At 37.8% G+C, this 14733-nt stretch overlaps 1 protein-coding gene across 9 annotated transcripts in view; it reads right to left on the bottom strand.

The window, feature by feature from the left end:
- Positions 1–14733, bottom strand: part of SATB2 (SATB homeobox 2) — a 193328-nt gene that overhangs the window by 90202 nt on the left and 88393 nt on the right. For all 9 annotated transcript variants that reach the window (XM_036076657.2, XM_036076658.2, XM_036076654.2 and 6 more), the window contains one exon: positions 6941–7043. In XM_036076657.2, the coding sequence (XP_035932550.1) occupies positions 6941–7043 (103 nt within the window). The remainder of the gene's footprint in view (positions 1–6940; positions 7044–14733) is intronic.

A 14733-nucleotide genomic window follows, 5' to 3' on the forward strand; every position in this document is an offset into this window, starting at 1 on the left:
TCCAAATACCTCTTCTCCTTCTCCTCCTCCTGGCACCCTTGATAGCATTTCTCCACTAGTAACCCATCTTGCCTTGGCTTCCATGAAACCTCACTTTCTTCCTAATCATATCTTCTTAACCCATGGCTCCTTTCCCCTCAAAGCTTCTAATCCCCTCCTGTTCTCATTCTCTTTTTTAGAGAATGCTCTTTTGGTGGATTTTAACTATCATGTCAAAAACATTGGCTCCAAAATTTATTCTCTAGTCCTGTCCCATTGGTCAGCTGATTCCACATTTTGAACAGCCCAGTGGATATCTCTACTTAGTTCACCAACTCTCAATGAAGTATAAGCAACGGATCAATTTATATTGTCCTATTTCTGTCAAAACCATAGTCACTTAAGCTCAAAACCTTGAATCCTACTTTGATTTCTTTTTCTCTCTCCCACACACATATGGCATTGGTCACTTCTCTCTTTCTCACTGCTGCCACCAAAAGCCAAGGCCTCGCTTTCCTATCTTTACTTGTATACATGGCGGCAATAGATTCTATTTTGCCTACTTCCTCCCAGGTGCACATACTGCCCTTAACCCCCCACCTGCCTCCTCTCCTGCCATACACACTCACCCCCACACACAGTTTTAGCGGACTTCTAAAGAAATTTCTTTTTTAAACCACCACTTTCATCATATCACTCCCTTGCTGAAAAATTTTTACTGATTCTCCATATGCCTCAACCAAACTCCCAGAGTTCCCCAGGGTAAGGAACCAATCTTACCTTTCATCATTGTAACACAAATGTTACCCACAGCAGATCCCCCCAAAAATCTTAGCTCATTTACCAATGTTTGATGCTATCATCAACCCCACAGGTAACCATGCTCCATCTTTTCCTTTTCACCAATTAAAATGTTAGGCATTCTGGGCATCACATGATAGTGTTGTGATAAATGTACTGTCATTCTAGACATAGTGGACAACCACCCATATTTTCTAAACATTCATGCTCTTTTGCACCTCTGCATCTATACCAATGAACTTGGCAATTGCCTGAAGTGTTCTTCCTTCTCTTTCTCTCCTTGCAAAACTCTACTGTCCTTAAGGCATAACTCATGGGCTGCTTTTCAAATTACCCTCCACTCCAACCTAACACTTATCAGGTAAAACTTATGGACCATTCTCTGTGCTACCATAACACAAGCTATATTTTCTCCAGATGGAGGGCTGCCTCCCCTGCTAGGCTGACAGTAACCCAACTAGAGGCAGGAACCACATCTTACGCGTTTCTGGATGTTTCTCCCTGCTTTTAGCACTGAAAATGGCCTGTAGTAGAAGCACTGACTAAACATTTATTTAATTAAAATGAGTTCTGTAACTGTGACTGTAATTATCTTGCAAGGAGGGACTATGTAATATTTCCCACTTAGAATCCTTCCAGGTACATAAAGTTGACACTCAAACTAACTTTACAAGATGTCGGCTTTTTGAAACCAAGAACTGTGTCTTAAACTTCTTTCAAATAGTAAGTATGTAAGATAGATGAATGGATGGATAGATAAGTGAGGAAAAAAACATTTTTCCCTTTCCATCCTTTTTAAACATCTGTTTAAAATGGCATCATAAATAGTATAAATATAAGCAGATAGCAAGTTTGTTTCTTTTAATCTACAATCCATATTGTTGACAAATGATTGTTTTACATTTTAACATTTATGCCCATTTACAAATAAACAAAGTTCAGGCCAAAGAAGCCAGAATGAGCTTCTTAAGATCCAAGCAAGGAACTGGCCCATACCTGAGCTTAGGGTCCGTGACATTTCCCACAAACCATTCTTCTACTCGCTGACACTACCAACAAGCTTCCAGTCGGAGGACCAAACAGGCTAAAGTGACTGATGAATGCACATCAGCAACTCTAACAGTAAAAAAGCACAAGGCTCTTCCAAATGTTGGAAAACCAGTAAGATGGAAAGCGGCTGGTTGTGGAAGTGTTTATTTCCATAAACACTTATATGAAATTTATATAAGTTCAAGGGTTTATATAAAAGCCAAGGATCTGATGTTGGCATTACTTTAAGCAAGATACAATACAGGCAGAGGGACAAACTTCCTTGCCGAACACCTTCATTTAGATCCAAAGCTGGAAGAAAATTTCTCTCACGACTCAGAAAAATTAGGTAGACAAAAGTAAGTTGCTTTTACCTCATCAGAGCTAAACAACAGCAGAGGGAGAAGTACCGGCAGTTGATTAAAGGCATTGTCCTGACCACCGATACCACCATGGCTAAGCAGGGGCTGCCTCATGGAACCAGGTCAGGGGACACTGATTTCTCTATTCAACTCTGAGGCACTGCTCTGTAAATGACACAATCATTTTTGGGTACAAGAGGTGCTTTAAATGTGGTAACATTATATCATTTCAGCTATAATGATCATAATTACTTATTTCTTTTAATCACAACCCACTTAACCACTTTAGTACAGAGGACTAGTTCAAGGAGTTTAATTTTCATTCAACATCTAATCTTTGTGTTTACTGAAACCCTTCATGGGCTTTGTTTACTGTCTGCTTGCTGGCCTGGACGTTTGATCTTGCAAGACTAGATCAGACAGGGTCAGATAAAATACTGATTACTAGAATAAACCAGGCTTGGAAAAGTAACACTGGTTTTTTAAAATCCTCATTTCTTCCAGCTTTTTAATATTTTGCAAAATAAGTTCAAATAAATAAAATTAAGACAACTAACAGTCAGGGGGTTCTTGAGCAATGATTGAGAAAAGAAAAGTGATGAGGGTAATTTTGCTTTCTGGCCAAAATATGGGGTTTGGTTAGGTCCATTCATTCTAGTGGTATTATTTTATGACACAAATAATTTTACAATATCCACTAGTATTTGTGTGAACTTGCAATGACCCCTTAATTCTTGTGACATATTAAATAGCTGAGATTGACCTGACCAAAGATGACACTTCATTTCGCTTTTGGTGTCAGATGAAAAACACTTTAGATATAACATTATTTTAACTTACTAATTTTTAATTAGGAAGCATTTAAAATATATGAGTCCTTCTTTGTTAAGGCACTTTTTTATTCTTAGAAGATGCCCTGCAGAAGTAGATTGCCATAAAGTATAATTTCTGATGGTACTGCATATATAATTGCCACTTAGTTTCATAAAAATGATGAGGCAAGTTTACATCTACACAGTTAATAGAAAAGAGGTTAAAAAAATAAGTGTTTCATTAAAATGTGCAGAACTTATGAAAGAAAAATTGATGGGGTAAATTCCACATAATCCCAAGAATTCTTAAAAATAATTTTGTAGCAGCATGAACGTTTCCAGGTCCCTGTGGATTATCCTTGTGTCCAACATTAAAACTCCTACACATTAAACAACTGTTAATATTGGTCTTTTTATCCCCTGCTTTTACACAATAGGTACTTTTTTTTTTTCTTATACTTGGGAGCTTACGAGCTCTACGCTGTAAAATCTAGGCCAGAAGCAATTACAGTACGAGATGAACAGTAATAAAAAATGCTGTCTAAACCAACTACTACCCTATCTGCCCACTTCATTTTATTCAGTATCAAAAATTCCTGGGAAGCAGGTTCATAGTTCTGGATGTTAAAAGCAGAGTATGCCAACTCTCTCTCCCCATCCATCCTGAATTAACACTAATGTTAACTCAAATATGTCTGTGTCAACCATGATTGTCTTTGAAATTAAAGAAAAAAGGTAAACAGAATGTACTTTGCTGTGATCACCAGGGAAAATAAAGTTAACATGCTAAGCCAAACTAACTTAGGACATTTTAAAGAATAAGTGTAAATAGTTTAGCTATAATAACAACAAATTCAAAAAATGCACATTAAAATGTTTACTTCAAAATTCAGACAATTCCATTTGTATATACTTTTTACATCTGTTTTTAATGATATCAAATTATTGATTGTTCATTTTTCTCATATTTATTTAAGCATTAACTATAGAATTTGCAATCTGATCCTTTTTTTTAATCCTCCCAGTAGACTTTATTTTTGCCAGGTTTTAGTCATATTTACTTTGATCTTTCAGAGTATATAATTATTTTACTGTTTATTTATTTCTATGAGAAGAGAAAAAAGTTTTGACCTAGGAGATCTATATGTGGCAATTTGTAACAGAATCACATAGCTTATGTTAGGAAATCATGGTTTTGATTAAGAAGCAACCATTTAGTTCCCACTGTTTTATTAAAACAGACATTAGCAGATAATAGGAAACATATTTAACAATGTAGCTGCATTTAGTTTGGGACATTAGTAAGTTCGCATGAGATTTTCTTCTATACATTGTATCAGCAGGATACATGTAAATTGGTAATTTGGGGGTTGAAATGGGGTGGGTAGGGGGGCAAGGAAGGACACGGAACTCTGGCTTCCAGGTTCTCAGGAAGAGCCCTAAGGTAGAATTCTGCTTCTGCTACTACTCATTTCCAGATTTGAAACTCATTACTTCTCTTTCTTATTTTGGAAATGGATGGACACAAACAGAAATTTTACAAACAAAATAATTTCTTTCCCATGAGAAGTGGATTCTACTAGATAGGAACTCCCACAGTGCTATCTATTCATAGCACAAAGCCTCTTTCAGATGAAATGTGCCTGGATAGGTCTGACACTTCCTTTTCTCTGAGGGTCGAAAGTTAATAAAATATACTTCTCCGGGTGTTTATTTTCTGTACACCATTATACCTGCCACGAATTCTTTGTTTTTCCTCCCACTCCCTTGGTTGATGAATCAACACCACTTGAACTGTTTTACGGCAGCTTGTGTTTACTTCACACATACCTTAACCTTCCCTTTTCTCCTCCTACTGACACACACACACATGCACACACACACTTTTCAACAGCAATGACTAGCTCCATCTCTTTGAATAGCATGTGTACACAGTGTCTGGCAGCCTCTTCAGGCGTGGATCCTTGACCTCCTGATCGAAATCAAGGTCTCAGTCTGCTTTTATGACACTTAAGATTTAACTGTGCATTTACTATCTTGAAAAAAAAAAATAGCTTAAAGAATTGAATCTCTAAGAAAGAAAAAAGTAGAAGATACAAGTGTTCCTGTGTGTGTGTGTGCATGCGTGTGTGAGCAGACACACACACACACATACACATACACACACACATACACAGATTCTGTAGTGGCAATTCTAAAAACACTAGAGTGGAGAGTTTCTGAATCTGGAATTATACTCCAGCCTATTAAAAGAGGACTCTCTCTTCCTTTTCTCTTCTAACAGCAAGTAAATGGGATCTAACAAATGACCTTGAAGCTGCATGATTCTTTTGATTTTTAGCCAAAGAGGATATGTTCAAACACTTCAACAATTTTATTTTAAAAGAAAAACTTGGAGACAACACTTAGAGAAAAGAAACCCTTCTGAACTACACAATCATGTCTTATAATGAGAAGGAGTTATTCATCTTATCCTGTATAAGAGTTAATATTAATAATATTGTAAAGCAAGTGCCCAAACTGGAATCTAAATGCTTCTAAGAATTTTAGAATACTCTGAAGAGAAATGGATCTTAATTCAATTTTCACTGCACTTTAATTCTCCTGGGTAGTTCAACATCTTGACTTTCCTTATAAATTGGATATTTAGAATAAAATGCTCTCAATCTTTTGTAATCAGAACTGTGCTGCCAATGCATGTAAAGTTCGTTTCCTCAAAAGGTAACCAGGTAAACAACTCCCAAATACCAAACAACCAACAGGCATTACTTCGATACTGTCTCTCTGGAGGAAACCAGCAGGTAGTAAAACAAATAAATTCATCTTTTACTTTTACCTACCCACCATAAATTGTCATTTGAACCTCAGATGGGGGCAGTGAACTGTTAGCAAGGCTATGAATACCTATAATAAGGTATGATGGATGATGTCATAACCATGCAAAAATATAGAGTGGAAGGACCTTCGAACATCAACCTATTATGTTACCCAAAAATTCCCCAAATCCCCTCAGGGGCTGGTAGGATCTGAATTTGAATAGCATTTGAATTGGGTGAGGACACCAGAATGTTTCCAACACTGACATTATTTGTAAAGGAAAAATATCACTGACATATTTAAAGGGCTGGATGGTCTAAATAGCATGCCATTTATCATACAAGAGACTGTATTTTCAGGACCAGATACAATTCCACATTTACTATATTACTACTATTACCACTACTACAATTAATTATTATTATAGCATTATGGCATTACAGCTATTATTTATTAAGAGGTTTCTTTATGCCAGTATTAACCTATTTAGTCCTCACAGCTAGTGAGTGATTTAGATACTTTTATTGTTTCAATTTTCAGATGAGGAGACTGAATCTTGGTGAAGTTAAATTTGCTCAAACACACACTGGCAAAGGGAGAACAGATTTGAACACAAGTCTGCTTTACTGCAGCAGAGACCCTTTGATTTAACCACTGCTCTGGAACTGTCACCAAATAAACACATCAAAACTCCATTTTTAACCAAAGATTTCCTGATACCACAGCAAGCAGTCATTCTCATTTGTTAATTGGTACTTGAACTATAAGTGCTGATTTAACCTACAATGACTGCTTTTAAATTTCCAGTGATTCATTGATTGAGCTTTTTAAATAGACATGCCTATCTGAAATAAACCATTTCAAGTATTTCTAAAAATCTTGGCCTTCACATGCATCTCTTGTGAAGACGATAAACTTCATATATTATGCTACGAATTTTACTTTAGTTCTAATACCATCTTAGTTTTAAGGGAGCTAATTAGGATCTCCTGATGGAAATATTAAGAATCTTACCTTTGTAAAAATTGTATATAATTCTATAAAAATGTATACCTAAAATTAGCATAAACTCCAAAGAACCAAAAATTAATTGCCCTAAGACACTAAAAATAGGCTTTAAAAACAAAAACGTCAGTTTACCTTTAATCTTCTTGTACTTCTTATACCATCTCCCAAACTCCTGGCACTTGGTTGCTGACACGTTGGCATAATATGTGCTATTTACAATGGATGAAATCATACTCTGAAAAGAAAAAAAAAATAATAATAGTTACATTTTTCATAAACGAGTACTCCTTTTTAGGGATAAGAAGTATCACCCACACCGATCTCCGTTGTCTTCTAAATCTGAAGTAGTCATCCTCCTACAAACTAAACTATCAAACATCAAATATGATTACCTAAATTTACTCTTTCTTTAACTTCTACTTGTATGATGATAGTGTTTTCTCCAAAAAAACCAACCTTGGGGTAATGTCAAAGATGGAGGAGGCAGGACATACAGATTAGATACAAAGGGAAAGAACAGTTGTGATTTAGGAACCAGAGTAAAAGGTGAGATCAGATGCTCCAGCATCGGTAATTCAAATAATGCTTTTCAGATGTTTCTGTTCTGCTTCCAACTGCAACAAGCTTACACAGCCAAGAATCTGAGAACATCCGTGCTACACACTGCAGAACAACATTTAGGGAAATAAGTTAAATTAATATAATTTATAGAAACGTGTGATTAGCACTTATGTGAAAATTCACCAAATGAAAAAATTAACAGTGCTATTTTAGAGCAGGGGAAACTAAACATAACACTTGTACTGTGTTTCAACCAAAAATGAATCCAAGCTAAAACTTTCTGAGTGCTTAAGTACATGATTCCTTCTTGCTCTTCATCCCTTCTTCCTCTTTAGCTCTACGCTTTGGCTGATTTGTTTGTAAATGGGATGAAAAGGAAAGAGAAGAGCATAACCTGACTTACCACTAAAAAATTAAATTATAATTGCACACCTTGAATGAAATTTCCTACAGGTATGTTTTCAGTAAATATGGCATGTTTGGACCAACATTTGTAACAGATGTTAACTTACATACCTGAATTGACTATGATAATACAGTCACAGATTTATACAGAGATCTTTACTTCAGCAAATTCTGTCTAAGAACAAAGGGACATAAACTCGAGAGATCCAAATAACTTCTGTACGGTTTTATATCTTGCCTTGAAATCTCACCTTTCTTCAAAAAGGTATCTCCAGATATGGATGGAGCAGCTGTGCAAAATCTCAAAACTTCTAATGGTATTTTCCAAAGTAATCAAGATAAAAAAGATAATAAATCAAGGCAACAGCAAGTTATTTACCAAGAGGTTCAAACACCAGCAAACAGTACTGCATAGACTCCCATTTAAAACAGTTCCCTCACTGAGCCCATAGAGTCCCTCTTTTTCAAAAATCACTCTGCAGTGCTGGTGGGGGAGGGGAATCCTAATTCAGTTCACAGAAACCTCTTTGGCCCTTTCTCCAGAGCAGATGGCTAACCTACCCCAGTTACTGATCTCTAAATGACAATTCTGTTCTCTGAGGGGAAATAGTAAGAAGAACCTTTTTAATCTGAGGATCTGAACACAGCCCTGGGAACACAAAGAGCCAGTATCACCTGAGTGTATCACAGAACTTCCAGAACCTTACCTACTGCCTTAGAGGATCAGTGGAATCCTAATCTTCCTGAGGCAGGGTTCTGCTTTGTGTGTTACTAACAAAGAAGTAAAGAAGTCTCTTGGCTAGCGGGGCTAGTTCCCTCTCTGGGCTGAGTTTTTCTCTTTGCCTTAATCTGTGAAACCCTTGAGGACAGTGACTGTGTCTGTTTCATCCCCCCCACCCCCATGTCTAACACACTTCTGATGTGGGACATCTGAGTCACTCAAATATAACAGATGAAAAGGGACAGAGATGAAATTTTAAAATGCCAAACTGAAATGTCATAATAATGAAAATTTTAACATGAAAGTGGCCTAATAATAGATGCACCAGCTATGCTGGTGTATACGAATAACTGCAAATGTACTTGTCATCTCTGTATGTTGTCTGTATGCATGTTACCCTCTGGAAAGGCACAGGATAGATAGCCATGACAGGAAACCAAGGTAAGCCTCCTACTGCAAAGTTGGTCTGGGAGGCAGACTAAAATGCGAAGTGTCTCAATTACTACCTGGAGCTGTCTGGCAACTCTTCCTCGCCCATAAGACCAGGCCACCAACCCATATCATTGTGGCCCCAGATAATCCACCTTTCCCACATTCTCTAGCCTTACTTATTTTGTCCTTGCTCCAGACGTGTCTTCACTGACCCTGCACAAAGCCAGTGTCAATCTATGGGGCAAGGTAGTTAATATCTGGGCTTCCATGGTCTCCATCACCAGATCCTATACTAGAATCAGGTTCACACAACTCATTTAAAAAAGAAGTTGGCTACGCAGAGACTCAATCAGATTTGTTCTCTTCCACAGATTATTATAAATGAGTTTCTATCACTACTGACCATGATGGGGGTGGGGGGGGATAGATTTAAACTATGAGTTGAGCAAAGGAATTAGGTAGCAGATAAAGAAAATTTCCTAGATAATGAGACTCTTTAGTCACTCAAAGGTCTCTTTGAGTTTGTGGCACATTTTATTCATATTAATTACCTGCAGGTCTTTACATATAGTTGACACTCAAACTAGTTCTACTGATATGAATTTTCATAATTCATCTTCAGAGAGCTTGAAAAACAGAAGAGGTACATCAGGGGCATATTTCAGATGAAAGATCATGTTATGTCTTATTATTCCAGTTTCAAACATGAGTATTCTCTAACCCTAAATTAGACTTATATTCTCATAGCCCAAGTTTGAACCACCAGGCCTCACTAGAACACTCTGGACAGATACACAAGGTCATCTAAATGTTAGTGTCAATTTGTTTTTAAAAAATCAAAACTTACTTCACTATAAACAAAATTAAAAGGAGCTAATACAGACCCAGCACATATTGACTTTTGCTCTACATGGTATAAAGTTTCCCAGAGGTCCTGGGGCACAGAGAATCTGCATTTACCACATTTCATCCATTCTACAGCCACATGTTTAAAATACTTTAATGTCACTGCAATTGGGATGCATCTTACAATCAACAGCATCTTAGACCTGATGAGATACAGTTGCTGCAAAAATAGGATGAGTAATGATTAAAATCTCTCCCACCAACCACTCTGCCAAAAAAAACCTAATTTCCATTTACTGCTTTTTTAAAGTATGTATATAGTTTTGTACTTTATATTGCTCTTTTATGTTTTCCAGTAATTCTAGAGCAACCACGCTATTGGACTTTTAAGATCTCCACATCTTTTTTACAAATGAACAAAGATTTGAGTGGACTTTTTCAATCCAGAATGCAACCAACTCCTAACATCCATGTTGTATAAAACAAAGCTGATACCAATAACCCAAAAGAGATGCATGCTGTTATTTTTAACACTTGAAGGGATTACGTTTTACTGAGGCTCATATGAAAACGACTTTGCATTTATGAAGCAAGCTTAATGGCATGGTGGTGGGCTGTGACAAGGAAAGGGGAAGGCATGCATGCACTGGGCAATCAGACAGACCCTTCAGGTACTTAGTCACAGCCATAAACATCACAACAATAGTAACTGCAGACAAAGCTATGCTATGAAAAGTATTATGTGTTAAAATAAATAGAAAGGTTTAAAATATCTTCCCAACTACAGAAACTTTTGGAAAATTTCAGACTCATTTGTAATTAATCATTAAATCTTAAATATAAAGATTTTAAATGAGGAATAAAATCCAGATTTCCTCATTTGCAGTCACTCTGACACCTAGTTTGCCAGTTATATTTGAAAGTTATTTAAAATAATAATGATAATAATATTAAAAGAATTATAATGTATTTGAGGATTTAAAATATACCAGAATCAGTTACTTCAAAATTTACTAGCTGATTTAAATTTGCACCAAGCCAAATTGCAAGAGAATATTATACTGTTTTAAATATATATTGTTTAAACAATAAACTGCATTTTTTTTAAAAGATTTTATTTATTCATTTGAGAGAGAGAGACAGACAGAGAGAACAAGCCGGGGAAGAGGCAGAGGGAAAGGGAGAAGCAGACTCCCCGCTGAGCAAGGAGCCAGATGCAAGACTCCATCCCAGGACCCTGGGATCATGACCTGAGCCAAAGGCAGACGCTTAACCGTCTGAGCCACCCAGGTGCCCTAAAATGTATTGTTTTAATAGTTACTATAGTTAAATAGATAGCCTTATCTAAAAATAAATTTTCTTTTAGGATCCTGAGACAAATTTTAAACTCACTTGTTTGTTTTTCACTAGCTCAAAGAATAGATGTCACCTGTGATATGGCTCCATTTTTCAAACTGAGGGCCAAGAAGCTCAGAATGAAGAAGCATCTCGTCCAAAGTCAAATAGCAGTAGAAAGCACCATAAAATGACCCTAGTACCAGGCCACATTATTTCATGGGTCTCTTAAGAAGGGAAACTAATTAATGAAAGAAAGTAAATATTCACCACCACCTCCATCAGCTGGTACAAACTCAACAGCGAATATTGCAACCAATTCTTCAGACAAAGAAGACACAAGGTGTGACAAAAGCAAAACATCAAGTTGTGACCTTGGGCCCCTTATAGGAGTTAATTAAGGAGTTTAGAATCAGGTTAAACACAGGTTAAGATGATTTGTACAATACACTTGAAAAGACAAAGACCTGAGCACCCCTTCTTCCTCCCCAAGAAAAGAAAGATAAAATAATTGGATATCCTTTACCACATTCTCCTTGGCTTAGTGAGACTTATTTGTTTGAATAGCAGCAGTGTTATGCTGAGTAGCTAAGCTGCAGATAACATAATACACTTGCTATAAAAAAGAACATTTTAAAACCAAAGTGAATGGTTACACGTTCTGTCAGCAGGAATGCCCTGTCTTAGCAAGAAGAGCATTGAGTGGAGAGAGAAGCTGGCATCTCGTAGCTTCCCTTTCCATGGCTATGGGGGAGAGAGCATGATGCAGGCAATGAATGATATATGCATTTTTTGCTCATTTTCAGCCTTCTTATTCTGCCTTGAGGTATGCTAAATGACATATTAAACATGAGATTATAATGATACGTCCATCGAGTATAGTAAAGGAAAAAACCTGATCTGGAGAAATACTTTGTCATGAAAAATTCAGTTAATGCTAGTTGGCAACCTTCTGCTCTCCCTTTCTATCCCCATTTCTCAGCTATACTATCAGAATTGAAAACTTTGCGGGGCGCCTGGGTGGCTCAGTTGGTTAAGCAACTGCCTTCGGCTTGGGTCATGATCCCAGGGTCCTGGGATCGAGCCTGCCATCGGGCTCCCTGTTCGGCAGGAAGCCCACTTCTCCCTCTGCCTCCCCCTGCTACTCTGCCTGCTTGTGTGCTCTCTCTTTCTCTCTCTCTCTCTCTGTGTGTGTCAAATAAATAAATAAATAAATCTTTTAAGAAAAGGAAAAAAGAATTGAAAACTTTGCCATTCTAGTTGGAGAAAACACTTGCCCTGGGCTTTGGAGTCTGACAGGACTACATCTGAGAGCTCCTCCCTTAAGGGGCTGCTGGTGGCACCCTCATCTGGGGAAGTGGGATGTTGCTACCTGCCTCAGAGGCTGTAAGGATGCAGAGAGATCATCTGTGTACAAGGCCTGACACACAAGATGCGGAGTCAGTGAGTGTCCGCTCTCTCCCCTCCACACAATCATTTCAACTGTTCATGGCAATCACCCAGTTAGGGATTCCTTTCAAGCTGTCATCTGTACACCTCCTTCAACAAGAATCATGAGGTTGGGCCTCGAACGAAAACAAACTCACGTGAAAATAACTGGAAGGGACAGTTGGCAACTGGTTAACATAAGACAGGAGGCATCCCGACTACATACGTGAATTTAAGACAAAATGCAACAGACAGCTGGCAACTAGTTAAGACAACACGGGTCCACACAGTTGATCAGCCTCTTGTCTGTAGATGAGCACAGAGTCAATTTGTTTCTTCTACCAACCCAACTGGCTACTTGAGTTCACTGCCCAATTATTTTAGCATATTGTACATTCAAGTAGGTCTTTTAAGGATCCCCAAATGAGCAAGACTTGCTCAGGATGACAGAAATAATTATCCTACAGTCTATGTCTTAAAAAGACTGTACAAACACATCACCATCATACTGGAAATCCAGTAACGTTTTCACGGTTCAGTAACTTCTGCCAGTCATTTTGTTCCTCAAATATTTGGCAATAAAACCTCCACTAAGGGCATGGGACAGAGCTGCTTTAAAAACATATCTATAGGGGCACCCGGGTGGCTCAGTCAGTTAAGCGGCTGCCTTCAGCTCAGGTTATGATTCCAGGGTCCTGGGATCGAGCCCCATATCGGCTCTCCGCTCAGGGAGAGCCTGCTTCTCCCTTTCCCTCTGCCTCTCTTCTAGCTTCTATGCTCTCTCTCCTATGCTCTCTCTCTCACTCGCTCACTCTCTGTCTCTCAAATAAATAAATAAAATCTTAAAAAAAATATATCTATATGCTAAATGAAATAAGCCAGATAAAAAGACAAATATTCTACAATTCTACTTTTGAGGCAGTTAGAACAAGTAAATTCATACAGAGAATAGAAGAGAGGCTACCTGAGGCTGGGGGTGGGGAGAGGGGAATGGGGAGTTTTTATGTAATGGCTGTAGACTTTCTGTTTGGGGTGATGAAGAGTTTTTGGAAATAGATAGAGGTGATGGTTGCATAACACTGTGAATGTAGTTAATGCCACCGAATTATAAACTTAAACATGGTTAGAACGATAAACTTCATGTTATGTATTTTTACCACAAAAATAAATTTAAAAAAAACCTATCTAGAGTCACAGAAAACATGTTCTGTTACTGGGGTTGCAGGGGAACACTGGAAGGTGCATGCCTTTGCAAATTAGTTGTTCGTTCATTGCAAGTTTAAGTTAACAAGACTGTCTCTTTAGTCTTTCCATTTGATCATCATAATACCCAACGAGGTGGACAAGGAAGGTACTGTTAGCTCTACTTATTTTAAGGGATCAAAACCCAGAGGACCTGGGATTTTGTCTTTAACTCTTCCTTGAGTAAAAATAAGTAAGCCACAGAAAGACGTGTTCATAATGTTTCCAAATTGGAACAGTTAGTTAGAGATGACTATTTAATAGGAGACCCATGCCTAAGGTATGGTATCTTAGGGTGCTTGGCACAGACTATATGGCTGGACGGAGAGGTTGGAAGGGGTGACTCAAACAAAAACAAGCTCACATGAAATGTGAGGGGGACATCAGAGGAAAGGGAAGAGGCCATCAGCACTGAAACACATTCGGAAAGGTGAAATCAAAACTAAATACATAGACACACAAATACAACCTATACTTTCCAAGTACCTGGCCAGACAGAGAATAGCAAAATCATGACTTCTCTCCCTTTAAATATATATGCCTCAGCCTGCAATTGTTGCCCTTTTATGGACTTTTTCACTTTTCTTTTCTTCTGCCTTTAAATTAGGCTGCTCTTTTGAACTGTAGAATACTGGGATGTTGGAGAAAATATATACAGGCCATTCAATCATCTCCCTTTATGCAATCGCCACACTTGAGTGAGGAAATACCTAGTACGGTTTCGTTTGGAGATAATAAGGAAGAATTATTTCAAAACAGTCAGTTTTTTTACTCCTGAACGGAGTCTTATCTTACATAGCCCAATAAGCTACTTTCCCCTTTGAAGTAAGTAGTACTCTCCTTCCTAGGTTGAAAGCTGTCCTCCTCTCTCATCTTCCCCATGGCTTCCCCAGCCCATGGCAAAGTGCCTGACTCCTAATTGGGACTCCAGTAATGTTGGTGGAATACAGTGTTG

The sequence above is a fragment of the Halichoerus grypus genome, chromosome 4 (assembly GCF_964656455.1).
Source record: "Halichoerus grypus chromosome 4, mHalGry1.hap1.1, whole genome shotgun sequence".
Lineage (NCBI taxonomy): Eukaryota > Metazoa > Chordata > Mammalia > Carnivora > Phocidae > Halichoerus > Halichoerus grypus.